Source organism: Oncorhynchus nerka, linkage group LG26, assembly GCF_034236695.1.
Source record: "Oncorhynchus nerka isolate Pitt River linkage group LG26, Oner_Uvic_2.0, whole genome shotgun sequence".
Taxonomy (NCBI): domain Eukaryota; kingdom Metazoa; phylum Chordata; class Actinopteri; order Salmoniformes; family Salmonidae; genus Oncorhynchus; species Oncorhynchus nerka.
In genome coordinates, this window is record NC_088421.1 from 20,200,432 (window position 1) to 20,217,294 (window position 16,863).

The window sequence follows — 16,863 nt, forward strand, 5'->3', positions numbered from 1 at the left end:
CCATTTGCCTTCAGAACAGAACTGTCAGATTGTTACGAGAGCCTCCTACAGGGTTTGAGTAAAAGAGTTTTAGGCTGAGTGCAGGTGCGAACAGATGATCAGACCATTGAGATTCTTGTACCTTCTTTCCAGATTAGCCAGTAGAAGTAGACTATGAAAGTGAACAGCAGCCATCTCTGCTCCCTTCCCTCACGGCATCAGGTCTCAGTGCAGACCACCTGATGTGCAGTTTGCTGACGTGAATGTGGTTTTGTTAACTAAGAAATTAGCTCCTTGTCAAATGCCCTCTAAGCAGACCTTGAGGCCTTCTTCCAGTCACTAACTCCATTACAGTAGCGTCTCATATGGGGCCTTGCTGGTGGCCCTTGTGAGCAGAGAGGAATGTCACAAGGGTTGTTAATCTGCTCACCTTGAGTATGAATCAACTCCAGGATTACCAAAACTGGCTGTGCCTCTAGCCTTTACAACCACCAGCTGCTCTCTGCTAAGGTCTGTTGACTTTCAGAATGGGAGCTCAACATCAAATAGTTATTTGAACCTGATGTTTTAGGTCAGGTCTAACTTGTGCACAGAACGAGAACAGCCAAGACCTCTTACTACTACATAACCGTGTTATATTTTTCTACACTCCATTTTTCAACGTCATAACCTGTGATGTCGGGCTCGGGCTTTGTTTGGTTTCAATGGATCGTTGTTTCAGTATGGTTTTGATTCTTTGTATCTACTCCTCTGTGCCACCTGGAGAACACTGTTCACCTGTCACATGAAAGTCTTCAGACTGGAGGTCCCGTTGTCTTTTTAATCAATAAAGTCATGTTACTTTTTACACTGTTCTGTTATTGATCCAGCTCTAAAGTACAATGTTCTGTAAACCATCTTCACCCTTCTATCAGGCTCCATCTAACACACCAGCAACCGTTCTCATTAAACAGAACCATGTTAGACATTTAGATAGTCGTCTACAAATGCATAGAAGACCATATCACATGATGTTTGTACACAATGAAGAGCAGAAGAGAACAAGGAAAATATTAAAATGAAAAGCCAAAGTACTGGAGGGCAGCTAGAGCCCCTTGTGTACTTGAAATAAGCAGTCCAGAAAACAAGGAGTCATGGAGATGTACCCATGGTCTGAGTCGGTGCTTAGAGAGCACAGTTACAGTAGCTTAGTGTGGTTGAGAGTTCCATTTCTATGCAGTGCATTATCAGGAGGTCCTCAGTTCTCTAGCTTGAACAACCTAATTTACAAAGGTCAATTCACAGTTTACATACAGTATTTATTTTAGAACAAGTTACTACCATGGGCTCCTTCAATTGAAGTTTATTGGCTTCACCTACTGATTTCAAAACCAATGTATATGTTGGATAGATGCATACATGAAGCCTAAGATGTTAAGGCAACAGTGTTATTGAGATCAGGAATATTTAACTAGATGGTTTTTGAAAATATTTTATGAATAGCTCTGCACATATTATTCATTGTCAGTCATCAAAAACATTAAATAGCAATTATTTATACATTTTAAATAGAATTAGTGCAGTCTCAGTATACACGCTCAGTCATTTAAACATTGTCTTGAACAAAGTGCACGACTAGGTTGTCAAATTATCTTAAATTAGGTCAAGAATCAAGGCATTTCATCTACCCAGATGATGAATGTCATCAGCTGTACAATTCATTCATACTGGGATGGGCGAAACGTGTCAATATCCAGAGAGATGGATAAAACGTGGCAGTATCCAGAGAGATGGATAAAACGTGTCAGTATCCAGAGAGATGGATAAAACGTGTCAGTGTCCAGAGAGATGGATAAAACGTGTCAGTGTCCAGAGAGATGGATAAAACGTGAGATGGATAAAACAGTGTCCAGAGAGATGGATAAAACGTGTCCAGAGATGGATCCAGAGAGATGGATAAAACGTGTCAGTGTCCAGAGAGATGGATAAAACGTGTCAGTGTCCAGAGAGATGGATAAAACGTGTCAGTGTCCAGAGAGATGGATAAAACGTGTCAGTGTCCAGAGAGATGGATAAAACGTGTCAGTGTCCAGAGAGATGGATAAAACGTGGCAGTGTCCAGAGAGATGGATAAAACGTGGCAGTGTCCAGAGAGATGGATAAAACGTGGCAGTGTCCAGAGAGATGGATAAAACCAGAGAGATGGATAAAACGGGCAGTATCCAGAGAGATGGATAAAACGTGGCTGTATCCAGAGAGATGGATAAAACGTGTCAGTGTCCAGAGAGATGGATAAAACGTGGCAGTAAAACGTCAGAGAGATGGATAAAACGTGTCTGTATCCAGAGAGATGGATAAAACGTGTCAGTGTCCAGAGAGATGGATAAATGGATAAAACGTGGCTGTCCAGAGAGATGGATAAAACGTGGCAGTCCAGAGAGATGGATAAAACGAGAGATGGATCAGTGTCCAGAGAGATGGATAAAACGTGTGTCCAGAGAGTGTCCAGAGAGATGGATAAAACGTGGCAGTATCCAGAGAGATGGATAAAACGTGGCAGTGTCCAGAGAGATGGATAAAACGTGGCAGTATCCAGAGAGATGGATAAAACGTGGCTGTATCCAGAGAGATGGATAAAACGTGGCAGTGTCCAGAGAGATGGATAAAACGTGGCAGTATCCAGAGAGATGGATAAAACGTGGCAGTATCCAGAGAGATGGATAAAACGTGGCAGTGTCCAGAGAGATGGATAAAACGTGTCAGTGTCCAGAGAGATGGATAAAACGTGTCAGTGTCCAGAGAGATGGATAAAACGTGTCAGTGTCCAGAGAGATGGATAAAACGTGTCAGTATCCAGAGAGATGGATAAAACGTGTCAGTATCCAGAGAGATGGATAAAACGTGTCTGTGTCCAGAGAGATGGATAAAACGTGTCTGTGTCCAGAGAGATGGATAAAACGTGTCAGTATCCAGAGAGATGGATAAAACGTGGCAGTATCCAGAGAGATGGATAAAACGTGGCAGTGTCCAGAGAGATGGATAAAACAGCTGAGGGATCATCCACAGTAGATTGTATCATTTCCCCAGTGCAGAAGTACAGGTAACCTGTCATCAAGTGACCACTTTGAACAAACACGGTCAAACAAAGAGAAACTAATTCAGAAAGAAAATCTGTGGCTTTTGTACCCATTGTTTTCAGTGCATGTTCACTAGTATCACGAAAGCAGCTCATTTGTCTTTGGACTTTCTTCCCTTAGGACTTCCAACCCGTGGGGACTTTCTACCCTTGGGGACTCCCTTAGTGGAGTTCACTTCACTCTTGGTCTTCTGCAGGCGGGAGAAGATCTCTTTGAACAGGGCCTTGTACTCTGGGGTGTTCTGGCCCAGCCGCTTGTCCACCTGGTCTACCTGCCGGCTGATGCCCTCCAGGGCCTCTGGAGTAGAGGGGGTCTGGGGCGGGGTGGGGGGTGCAGCAGCCATGGCTGAGGGGCTGGGGGTGGCCATGCTGTAGTCCTTCATGGAGGGGTCTCTGGAGACAGGGCGTGACGTCTGCACCCCCGCGTGGCACATGCTCTCCTCGTGGCGCCGGCACTTCCCCAGCAGCTCCTCGTATTTCTCCAGCAGGGCGTGGTACTGCTCGTCCACTTCCCTCAGGATGGACATGCCCCGCTTGCGAACGCCGTTGGCGTGGATTGCGTAGCTGCCCTGTCGCCTGCCAGAGGCGTCGGAGGCCGAGATGGCGTTGAGTGCCGTGTCGCTGCAGCTCTTCCTCACTGGGCCTCCCTGCTGCCCCCCTCCTCCTGTCCCCCCAGACTCCCCCATCCCCTCCGCTCCCTCCTTTTGCCCCGGTCCCTCCTCGGGTGTGTCGGTCTCCGGGGCATTGTTGAGCAGAGTCTGCTCCAGACCCTCATCCAACAGACAGACCCGGGACCTCCTCAGCTGCTGCATCTCCTGTAGCTCCGCCTCCAGCTCCTGCACTCGCAGCTGGCAGCCCTCAGCACCCAGGAGGCGTTGTTCCATAAGCTCAAACTCCTGCAGCACAGCTGTGCACTCCCTCTCTGCCCCCTCCCTCCGGCCCCGTTCTGCCACCATGGCGGACCTCAGGGAGGAGACCACACCTTTTAAACGCTCGTTCTCCTCGTCCAGCGGCCGGCGCTCACGCTCAGACACCAGGTCCACACTGCCGGGGTTGGCCACCAGAAAGCCATCCTCATATCTGTAGAGCGATACACCACACAGAGGAGCACAAGGATACAACAGAGAGATTGCATTCTTATGTAATCTGAACACCATACATTCAGGTCATTTGTCAAATGTACTCAGCATATTTTCACATACAGTACTTTGGACTTTTTAGAGAGAGACTACATAGAGCATTGCTGTTTACTGTACTTTGGTGCAGTGCAGAGTTCTTTAAGGCAGGGGAAGGAGTGGACATTCTTGCGTCGCTCCCGTTCCTCTCTGTGGTTCCTCAGCTCCTCTAGTGTACGTAGTTCCTCCACACGAGCTGTCATGGTATCCACTTGAGCCTGCAGTGTCTCCATGGTACCCGTCAACCTGTAAGCGCACACACACACACGAAAGTGGACTAAAGCTTATTTACATCACAACATAATGTACAAGACTATACTGAGCCTGTGTTACAAAAATAACGGTGAGACGCATTCATTTACTATGAACAGTAGGAACCATTCAAGAACTAAGGTTGTTAACTCTTAAACCAAATATTTCTTACAAATCCTTGGTATACACACCATGAAGAAAGAGTGTCATGGTACAGTCTTACATAGAGTGAATGCTCATATTGTAGATCATAGCAGCGAGAACAACTCGGGAGAGTATTAACCCTCACCTGTCTATCTTCTGCTGCGAGGCCTTGCTCTCTATAACCAGTTTCTCATTGGTGATCTCCAGCTCTCTGGCCGTCACGTCTAGCTGCTCGTAGACCTTGGCATGCTGCTCGTTCATCTCCCTCAGCATCTCCAGCTGCTTGGACAGGTACTGCAGGGGGAATAGACATGTGAATGAAGACATGGACCTTACAGGGAGACAATCTAAAGAGTCAGTGCAGTGCAGATGGAGTCAGTGCAGATGGAGAGGAGGAGAGGAAGCTGTTTTAGACTACTGAGACACGCCCAATGCAAGAGACTGCTGTAAAAAATGTTTTAAATCAGTCACATAGATATGACAGTATTCCATGATGGTTAAGCAAAATAGCATCACAGTTTCCTAATTCCGGTCTACACAAACAAGTGTGGATCACCTCTATTCTTCTTCTCCAGCAGATTAAAGTGTGTGATTGGTTGAGTCGGCCATTAGCAGGCAGCTTTGTTGTTGCCTAATAAGGAGGCCAGTGTTTGTTGTCTAATGAGGTGGCAGATCTGGCTCAGAGTCAGAGGGTTCCCCTCTCCCACACAGCCGCACACTAAGTAAACACACACTCGCTCGCTATCCCTCTCTCATGCACCTGCACTCTGCTCCACTCCTATCAGAGCTCTGCAGGGTTTAATTGGCTTGATGGCGCATCAAGGAGAATGTAATTGTTCTAGCCTAGAGAGAAGAGCCACTTTGCAGGATCATGAAGTGCACGGTCAGTAGTTTAAAACCCACACTCTCCAGCTAACACACCACCAGTCAAAGGCATAGAAAGTAAATGTTTCCTCAATAAAGTAGCCATCAGTAGAGTCAGAGCTAGAAAGGGGGGGTCAAGTGCTGGTTCAGTTTTTTTTTTTTTTTGAGGGGGGGGGGGGTAATTTAAGATACAGTTTGAAGAGGTAGGGCAGGGCACTTTGCAGGATCATTCATGACATCAGCATCAATCATGACATGTACACACACTCACACATAGTTAGTGAAAGTGGTAATGATGCTATACCTCGATCTCCTGCACCTGTTCCTCATTGTTTATGTACATCTGTTGTAGGGAGTCCTCCAGCTCCTTGTTGCGCTCCAAAAGGGTCTTCCCCAGCTCAGCTGCCAGGTGCAGGTCTGTGAGGGGACAGAGAGGTCGAGAGAGAGTACTGGTCTGGATACAGAAAAACAACTATTTTAACTCTTTCATTCACATTTCATCCACCAGTAATATTGGCAGTAGCCCAGCTCAGTTAAAGTGTTGCATCAGATCATTATGGAATGTTTTAACTCCATTAATGCAATGCTTTCTGGCTTTCCTTAAAGTGATGGATTTAAGACTTTGCCCCCTCATTTCAAATTCAATCAGAACAAGCAATAGAGAAAATCCCCTCATTCAATTCCCCCTGCTGGAGTAAAGAAAAAAAATAATCCTCCATCTTCTCTTATTAAGACCAGCTTCTGTGATCTCTGCCAAGATCAGCTCAAGAAAATGGAGTCTGACTGCAGGGGAAAGAAGGAGGATAAGGGAGAAAGCCTGTGCTAACTAGGTTCCGTCTGGATTACACAGGGCAAAACACCAATACAGGTCATCTCAGAACTCTTTTACCATTACTCCTGGTCAGAATGACAGAGATATCCCTCGTAGTTCGTATTACCCCACTCCAAACAGAAGAGCGGCTGTACAGTCTGTACATACAAGCGTAAAGGTTTTAGCTGCACTGGTTGCTACACATACATCTTTATTGTCACGACAAGATTGTTTAACATTTTCCCCAGAAACCAATCAACTCCAGCACATCTCTGCTCTCAATCTGCTTTGAGACAGACATTTCCACAAATAAACACACATACAAACATGATCCCATTTTAGACCTGGGAGGGATAAGGGCAGCGAGTCACTTGGTTTCCACCAGCAGCTTGATGGATCCATTATTCATCGGGTGCTGCAATGACGAGGCCTACTTGGACTGAGAGTAAGGATGAAGAGGGGAGCTGTGCTGGCTCCTGGCTCCAACATGCCTGCCCCACTACTCAGAGCCCATGACAGTACAGTGGGAGGAGAGGGAGTGTTAAACAGAGAACAATTGACCTCCATTACAGAACATGAATGCAGCATGTTAAATCAGCACAGTGCATGGTGTCAGCACTAACAGGAACATAACAGTGGGGAACACCATGCTGCTGCACAGTACACATCTAAGAGTTGAATTATAGTATGGGTGTCTGGAGCAGTAGCTGTGTGTGTGTGTGTGTGTGTGTGTGTGTGTGTGTGTGTATCAGAGAGAATGCAATGAATGGCAACAGGAGTTAACAATTCAAAAGGGACAGAGGCAGAGGACAAGAGGCCCGTCTTCAACACGTACAGTAAAGTCAAAAGTTTGGACGCCTACTCATTCAAAGGTTCTTCTTTATTTTTACTATTTTCTACATTGTAGAATAATAGTGAAGACGTCAAAACTATGAAATAACACATTTGGAATCATGTAGTAACTAAAAAAAAGTGTTAAATCAAAATATATTTTATATTTGAGATTCTTTATTGTAACCACCCTTGATGACAGCTTTGCACTCTTGGCATTCCCTCAACCAGCTTCATGAGGTACTCACCTGGAATGCATTTCAATTAACAGGTGTCCCTTGTTAAAAGTTCATTTGTGGAATTTCTTTCCTTCTTAATGTGTTTGAGCCAATCAGTTGTGTGGTGACAAGGTAGGGTGGTATACAGAAGATAGCCTTATTTGGTAAAAGACCAAGTCCATATTATGGCAAGAACAGCTCAAATAAGCAAAGAGAAATGATAGTCCATCGTTAATTTAAGACATGAAGGTCAATAAATATGGAAAATTAAGAACTTTGAAAGTTTCTTCAAGTGCAGTCACAAAAACCATCAAGCGATATGATAAAACTAGCTCTCATGAGGACTGCCACAGGAAAGGAAGACCCAGAGTTACCTCTGCTGCAAAGGATAAGTTCATTAGAGTTAACTGCGCACCAGATTGCATCCCAAATAAATGCTTCAGAGTTCAAGTAACAGACACATCTCAACATCAACTATTCAGAGTAGACTGCGAGAGTCAGGCCTTCATGGTCAAATTGCTTCAAAGAAACCACTACTAAAGGACACCAATAAGAAGAAGAGACTTGCTTGGGCCAAGAAACACAAGCAATGGACAGTAGACCGGTGGAAATCTGTCCTTTGGTCTGATGAGTCCAAATTTGAGATTTTTGATTCCAACCGCTGTGTCTTTGTGTGATGCAGAGTAGGTGAACGGATGATCTCTGCATGTGTGGTTCCCACCATGAAGCATGGAGGAGTGGTGATGGTGCTTTGCTGGTGACACGGTCAGTGATTTATTTAGAATTCAAAGCACACTTAACCAGCATGACTACAGCGATACGCCATCCCATCTGGTTTGCGCTTAGTGGGACTATCATTTGTTTTTCAACAGGACAATGATCCAAAACACACCTCCAGGCTGTGTAAGGGCTATTTGACCAAGAAGGAGAGTGATGGAGTTCTGCATCATATGACCTGGCCTCCACAATTACCCGACCTCAACCCAATTGAGATGGTTTGGGATGAGTTGGACCGCAGAGTGAAGGAAAAGCAGCCAACAAGTGCTCAGCATATGTGGGAACTCCTTCAAGACTGTTGGAAAAGCATTCCAGGTGAAGCTGGTTGAGAGAATGCCATGTGTGCGAAGCTGTCAAGGCAAAGGGTGGCTACTTTGAAGAATCTCAAATATATTTTGATTCGTTTAACACTTTTGGTCACTACGTGATTCCATATTTGTTATTTCATGGTTTTGATGTCTTCACTATTATTCTATAAAGTAGAAAATAGTAAAAAATTAAGAAAAACCCTTGAATAAGTAGGTGTCTCCAAACTTTTGACTGGTACTGTAGCTAAAAATGTAATTAGCTCATCTGTAAGGCTACCATATCTTCCTGTTTTAACACAATGGACAGACCATTAGAGAGAACTAGAAGAGTGATAAGGGTCTGTATTATAAAACAGTACCAGCTCTTGTGTGTGAGACAATAGAGCGAGCATTCCAAATAAATCACTACAACACAGACGCTACGTGACCAACACAAAAGTGCCTGGTACACATTGTCTTAAGCTTAAAAGTTATGTAATCTTATGGTTGTGCCTTAATCAAAACGCTGCCGCACAACAGTTGTTTGTGCTGGCAAACGGATAAGAATCGGAGTTTGCTGAGATGGTAAGAGATATCCCGGTAAATAAGAGTAATTGTGTACCCACTTCATTGAATACAAGTGAATAACATAAGAACTGTAACAGGACAAAGCAATGACACTTTGAAACTGACATCTCCCCATGGCAACCTTGGCACACACACAGCTCATGTGCACTGCAGCCTTCTGCACGTGTGGCTATGCATCATCCTTATGCCCTCGGATGTGTATAACTCAAATAGCATCTAGTGAAGCACATCACAACCACACTGCACCAGCTGCTACAACTATGACATCATACCCTACCACCTGGACAGACGGGATACACATGTTGAGCTGATGATTATGACCACTGAGTGCAATAGGTGAGCAGACCTGAATACAGATCACTTACATAATAATCACATATTCACTCTGTGTGAAAGTGAGTGGAAATAGACCATAGCAAATACAATATGACCCCTTTTTATTTATTTATCCGTTATTTTACCAGGTAAGTTGACTGAGAACACGTTCTTATTTGCAGCAACGACCTGGGGAATAGTTACAGGGGAGAGGAGGGGGATGAATGAGCCAATTTAAACTGGGGATTATTAGGTGACCGTGATGGTTTGAGGGCCAGATTGGGAATTTAGCCAGGACACTGGGGTTAACACCCCTACTCTTACGATAAGTGCCATGGGATCTTTAATGACCTCAGAGAGTCAGGACACCCGTTTAACGTCCCATCCGAAAGACGGCACCCTACACAGGGCAGTGTCCCCAATCACTGCCCTGGGGAATTGGGATATTTTTTTAGACCAGAGGAAAGAGTGCCTTCTACTGTCCCTCCAACACCACTTCCAGCAGCATCTGGTCTCCCATCCAGGAACTGACCAGGACCAACCGAATCATACCGGACCGATTTTTTCTCTCCATGTCCCTGGATTTCAACTGCTCTCTGGACATTCACTCCCGGATCTCACAGCTAGCTGGCTGCTATCCGTGTGTCTATCTGCTTTCGTCGATTCCGGAGCAAACATCAATTACTCCGGAGCTAGCCAGCTCCGTCAACCACTCCTGAGCTCCGTCAATCACTCCTGGGCTGCAGTCACCTATCCGGACCCGTTTTACTGCCTACACGGAGCCCCTCCGGGCCTTCACAACTGGACTGCCGACGTTATCTACCCGAAGGAGATCCGGCTGGCTCCTCCGTCGCAACGTTACCTGAATGCCCATCTGCGGCCTGCTAACCGTTAGCTGTCTTACCGGATGCTCTCAGAATAGACAATCGGACAATTTATTTATTTTTATTATTATTGTTTCTTCTTGGGCCTCTATAACTATATCTATTGTTTTTATTTTTTTGTTGTTGTGTGATTTGGACTAATCCCCTCTACAACACGGAACTCCACTAATCTACTGACGGAACGCAAGAGGTGGCTAACAACAGACCTCCATCCTATGCTAGCTTGCTACCGATGGCCTGGCTAGCTGTCTAAATCGCTGTGACCCCCAAACCAACCTCTCCACTCCCTGGACCCTTTTGATCACTCGACTAAGGATGCCTCTCCTTAATGTCAATATGTCTTGTCCATTGCTGTTCTGGTTAGTGTTTATTGGCTTATTTCACTGTAGAGCCTCTAGTCCTGCTCACTATACCTTATCCAACTTATTAGTTCCACCACCCACACACGCAATGACATCTCCTGGTTTCAATGATGTTTCTAGAGACAATATCTCTCTCTTCATCACTCAATACCTAGGTTTACCTCCACTGTATTCACATCCTACCATACCTTTGTCTGTACATTATACCTTGATGCTATTTTATCGCCCCAGAAACCTCCTTTTACTCTCTGTTCCAGACGTTCTAGACGACCAATTCTTATTGCTTTTAGCCGTACCCTTATTCTTCTCCTCCTATGTTCCTCTGGCGATGTAGAGGTGAATCCAGGCCCTGCAGTGCCTAGCTCCACTCCTATTCCCCAGGCGCTCTCTTTTGATGACTTCTGTAACCGTAATAGCCTTGGTTTCATGCATGTTAACATTAGAAGCCTCCTCCCTAAGTTTGTTCTTTTCACTGCTTTAGCACACTCTGCCAACCCGGATGTTCTAGCGGTGTCTGAATCCTGGCTTAGGAAGACCACCAAAAATTCAGAAATTTTAATTCCAAACTACAACATTTTCAGACAAGATAGAACTGCCAAAGGGGCGGTGTTGCAATCTACTGCAAAGATAGCCTGCAGAGTTCTGTCCTACTATCCAGGTCTGTACCCAAACAATTTGAACTTCTACTTTTAAAAATCCACCTCTCTAAAAACAAGTCTCTCACCGTTGCCGCCTGCTATAGACCACCCTCTGCCCCCAGCTGTGCTCTGGACACCATATGTGAACTGATTGCCCCCATCTATCTTCAGAGCTCGTGCTGCTAGGCGACCTAAACTGGAACATGCTTAACACCCCAGCCATCCTACAATCTAAACTTGATGCCCTCAATCTCACACAAATTATCAATGAACCTACCAGGTACCCCCAAAGCCTTAAACACGGGCACCCTCATAGATATCATCCTAACCAACTTCCCCTCTAAATACACCTCTGCTGTCTTCAACCAAGATCTCAGCGATCACTGCCTCATTGCCTGCATCCGTAATGGGTCAGCGGTCAAACGACCTCCACTCATCACTGTAAAACGCTCCCTGAAACACTTCAGCGAGCAGGCCTTTCTAATCGACCTGGCCGGGGTGTCCTGGAAGGATATTGATCTCATCCCGTCAGTAGAGGATGCCTGGATATTTTTTTAAAAATGCCTTCCTAACAATCTTAAATAAACATGCCCCATTCAAGAAAATTAGAACCAGGAACAGATATAGCCCTTGGTTCTCCCCAGACCTGACTGCCCTTAACCAACACAAAAACATCCTATGGCGTTCTGCATTAGCATCGAACAGCCCCCGTGATATGCAGCTGTTCAGGGAAGCTAGAAACCGTTATACACAGGCAGTTAGAAAAGCCAAGGCTAGCTTTTTCAAGCAGAAATTTGCTTCCTGCAACACTAACTCTAAAAAGTTCTGGGACACTGTAAAGTCCATGGAGAATAAGAACACCTCCTCCCAGCTGCCCACTGCACTGAAGATAGGAAACACTGTCACCACTGATAAATCCACCATAATTGAGAATTTCAATTATGAATTGCAACTCCTACCCCGGTCAACAGCACTGCACCCCCAACAGCAACTCGCCCAAGCCTTCCCCATTTCTCCTTCTCCCAAATCCATTCAGCTGAAGTTCTGAAAGAGCTGAAAAATCTGGACCCCTACAAATCAGCCGGGCTAGACAATCTGGACCCTTTCTTTCTAAAATTATCTGCCGAAATTGTTGCCACCCCTATTACTAGCCTGTTCAACCTCTCTTTCGTGTCATCTGAGATTCCCAAAGATTGGAAAGCAGCTGCGGTCATCCCCCTCTTCAAAGGGGGACACTCTTGACCCAAACTGCTACAGACCTATATCTATCCTACCATGCCTTTCTAAGGTCTTCGAAAGCCAAGTCAACAAACAGATTACCGACCATTTCGAATCTCACCATACCTTCTCTGCTATGCAATCTGGTTTCAGAGCTGGTCATGGGTGCACCTCAGCCACGCTCAAGGTCCTAAACGATATCTTAACCGCCATTGATAAGAAACATTACTGTGCAGCCGTATTCATTGATCTGGCCAAGGCTTTCGACTCTGTCAACCACCACATCCTCATCGGCAGACTCGACAGCCTTGGTTTCTCAAATGATTGCCTCGCCTGGTTCACCAACTACTTCTCTGATAGAGTTCAGTGTGTCAAATCGGAGGGTCTGCTGTCCGGACCTCTGGCAATCTCTATGGGGGTGCCACAGGGTTCAATTCTTGGACCGACTCTCTTCTCTGTATACATCAATGAGGTCGCTCTTGCTGCTGGTGAGTCTCTGATCCACCTCTACGCAGACGACACCATTCTGTATACTTCCGGCCCTTCTTTGGACACTGTGTTAACAACCCTCCAGGCAAGCTTCAATGCCATACAACTCTCCTTCCGTGGCCTCCAATTGCTCTTAAATACAAGTAAAACTAAATGCATGCTCTTCAACCGATCGCTACCTGCACCTATCCGCCTGTCCAACATCACTACTCTGGACGGCTCTGACTTAGAATACGTGGACAACTACAAATACTTAGGTGTCTGGTTAGACTGTAAACTCTCCTTCCAGACCCATATCAAACATCTCCAATCCAAAGTTAAATCTAGAATTGGCTTCCTATTTCGCAACAAAGCATCCTTCACTCATGCTGCCAAACATACCCTTGTAAAATTGACCATCCTACCAATCCTCGACTTTGGCGATGTCATTTACAAAATAGCCTCCAATACCCTACTCAACAAATTGGATGCAGTCTATCACAGTGCTATCCGTTTTGTCACCAGAGCCCCATATACTACCCACCATTGCGACCTGTACGCTCTCGTTGGCTGGCCCTCGCTTCATACTCGTCGCCAAACCCACTGGCTCCATGTCATCTACAAGACCCTGCTAGGTAAAGTCCCCCTTATCTCAGCTCGCTGGTCACCATAGCATCTCCCACCTGTAGCACACGCTCCAGCAGGTATATCTCTCTAGTCACCCCCAAAACCAATTCTTTCTTTGGCCGCCTCTCCTTCCAGTTCTCTGCTGCCAATGACTGGAACGAACTACAAAAATCTCTTAAATTGGAAACACTTATCTCCCTCACTAGCTTTAAGCACCAACTGTCAGAGCATCTTACAGATTACTGCACCTGTACATAGCCCACCTATAATTTAGCCCAAACAACTACCTCTTTCCAAACTGTATTTAATTTATTTATTTATTTTGCTCCTTTGCACCCCATTATTTTTATTTCTACTTTGCACATTCTTCCATTGCAAAACTACTATTCCAGTGTTTTACTTGCTATATTGTATTTACTTTGCCACCATGGCCTTTTTTGCCTTTACCTCCCTTCTCACCTAATTTGCTCACATTGTATATAGACTGTTTTTTTTTTTTTTTTTTTTTACTGTATTATTGACTGTATGTTTGTTTTACTCCATGTGTAACTCTGTGTCGTTGTATGTGTCGAACTGCTTTGCTTTATCTTGGCCAGGTCGCAATTGTAAATGAGAACTTGTTCTCAACTTGCTTACCTGGTTAAATAAAGGTGAAATAAATAAAATAAATAAAAAACCCTGCTTAGCTTCAGAAGCAAGCCAGCAGTGGTATGCTGCTGGCTGTTTTAGCATGCTGTTCCCTAGGTTGGAACAGCATGCTAAAACTGTACTATTACAATTTGACATGCCGTGTCGCCTCAAATCCCTCTAACCTCCAGGCTGAAATCTCTGATCCCAGCCTGAGAGGCCATGTCTGAGGCCCCCCTAAACAGATCATCCAGCTGGGCTTAATGCTCCGACTCTCCATTTTGGAAAACGCTGTGAGATGAGATCGAGCCTGCTGCTGGCTGCAGAACAGCAGGACCCACCTGGTTCCCAAACCCTGACCAGGGAATCACTGATGAGACGCAAAGCTGCTTTTATTCTCTGGGTCATCAGTCAATGGGGTGATGTGGAGGACGAGGGCTGGGGAAGGACATATACTGTACCTCATCCCACCATCTGGAACTCACACCGCCTACTATCCTAATATACCAACCTTACCCTTTACAATGACTGATTGCTAGGAAAATACAGCTTTGACCTATATCATAACTTGTGGGGACATATAAAATGCTAAAACAATAGCTTCTTTCCCGTTCTGTTTCGAAATATGGGGATAAGACCAGAGGTGGGAGACACTGCTCTGCCAGATCAATACACAGGGAGTGAGAGCAGAGACTACACAGATCCTCATCTATGTCTATCTAGCCATTAGTGGAGGAAGAGACAGACGATTGGGGTTCAATTGAGTTAACTAAATCAAACAGTTGAAGAAGAGATACAAAGGGGTGTGTCACTCTATAGGAGGGATGTATTATCAGACTAAGCCCTGGGTGAATGGAAAAGTTTGTGTGTATTATGTGCCTTTTCAACAAGCATCTCCAAACAGATTCTTTGGGAGCGTCTCCATTATTGATCCCTATGATTTATCAGAGCACAGACATGAGGTTAGTAAATGCCGTGTCTTCAGTCTAGCCAGTAATTTTTTAAAAACGATTAAAAAAACAGACCTGACATTTTCCTCACTCAGAGATTGCAACTGCACAGGATTTTTGTTCAAAATTCCACAGAATCCTGCGAATGTCAACCAGTTGTCTCCCTGAATATCCCACTTGTTTTAAATTATCTCTCAGTCTGTCAGCCTGATGTCAGGCTCCATCACCTAATACCTCACCAGCACATCCCCATGCAAGAGAGAACCACAACTCAGCATTTTGGTGACTTGAGGAAAATAACTGAGGGCAGAGGGTTGGCACGTGACCATTCATCATTTATGATGTGAGAGATGGAGGGTGAAGTCAGACAGACAGCAGGGTTATTCTGAGAACACTGCACGTCACTGACAAGATCAGAATAATTGGCAAAGAGCTCGATAATGGATAAAGGGGAAGTCTAGAGCAGTGACTATACACAGAGGTGGAAATGAGAGAAATGGAAGTAGGCCTGTGTGTGTGTCAGAGAGCAACACACACACACACACACACACACACACACAGGAGAGAATAACAGAGTGTAACATGGTCTGACAGGTGAAACCTGCAGCAGAATTTCGATGGATCCCACGCCTCATTCTCAAATGTATGGGACTTGGGGTACGTCTTTAAAGTGCATGAGCGCAATCAGAAAATTTCAGTTTGATCATATCAAGGATAATATCGACAATGAAGACAGTAGTCCGTTCCAGACACGCACGCTTGTATATCGAGCTAAAATTGCAGAACATGTCATATATTCTTCAAATGAACAATGTCAATAATATTGTCTTTTCTTGAGGGGTCAATTAGCATCCTTTGATACATCTTCATGTTGTTGCATTAAATGACAGTGATGAGGTCGGTAGCCAGCATCAGCTGCTTTTTGCTGGGAATGTTTTTATTGTATCGGAATGATTCGCATACAAGGTTAAACAAAACCTGCAACAAATATAACCACAACCGCCACAAAGTAACAACAATGGTGTGTCAGTCTACTCACCCTGCTCCAAATCCCGTTGGTCGTACCATGGCTCATCTTCCTCAGTAACAAACTCCTCCATCCTGACTGCACGAAGCATCGATGCTTGGTCTATCGTTGTGGCTGTTCACCGTGCGCTCTGTAACGTCTCTGACCGCTCGCCCGGAAGCATGCCTCGTATGATCAAGAAATCTCGAACAGCGCAGCCTCCCAAACCGTAACCCATTCAGCGACCCTTATCATTCACTAGGAAAGCCGCGGGCGCACCTGCCCCCAACATTCTGCAATGAACCATTCGAATGTGACAGATGCATCAATTTACCGCACCTGACACTAAATTAATATCTCAAGGCCGACAAAATGCACGCACAAACTGAACACTGTAACCAAGTCCCTATACGCAACGACAGCACGTTCGGCCTACAATAAAAATAGAGAATAACGTCGGAAATAATTGTACAATATTGAGACGTGTACGTTCACTGAACAAATGTGTGACACTGGCAAATGCCACTCATAATTCCCCCCGCCGCCATTGTGATTTACGTAGGCCTCCAGCTGTTGTTACAAGCCCCCACTCACTCATGCTTTGCACCGATATCTCCCCAGATCCATTCTGCAACGATCCCCAACCCCCTTCCCTATACAGGGGATGATGCTGCTCCATAAAACAGTCTTTCCACTTAATCTAATTGTATACAGCCCATGAGCCATT

General features: G+C 45.1%; 1 protein-coding gene across 1 annotated transcript; it reads right to left on the bottom strand.

Moving 5' to 3' along the window:
• Positions 1 to 2,464: 2,464 nt before the first annotated feature.
• LOC115110675 (cerebellar degeneration-related protein 2-like) lies at positions 2,465 to 16,767 on the bottom strand. The gene is made up of 5 exons (XM_029636517.2): positions 16,170 to 16,767; positions 5,834 to 5,946; positions 4,811 to 4,959; positions 4,351 to 4,515; positions 2,465 to 4,174 (listed from the first exon to the last, which is right to left on the bottom strand). The coding sequence occupies exons 1-5, from the start codon at positions 16,246 to 16,248 to the stop codon at positions 3,187 to 3,189; spliced, it is 1,494 nt and encodes a 497-aa protein (XP_029492377.1). The 5' UTR covers positions 16,249 to 16,767; the 3' UTR covers positions 2,465 to 3,186.
• Positions 16,768 to 16,863: the final 96 nt, after the last annotated feature.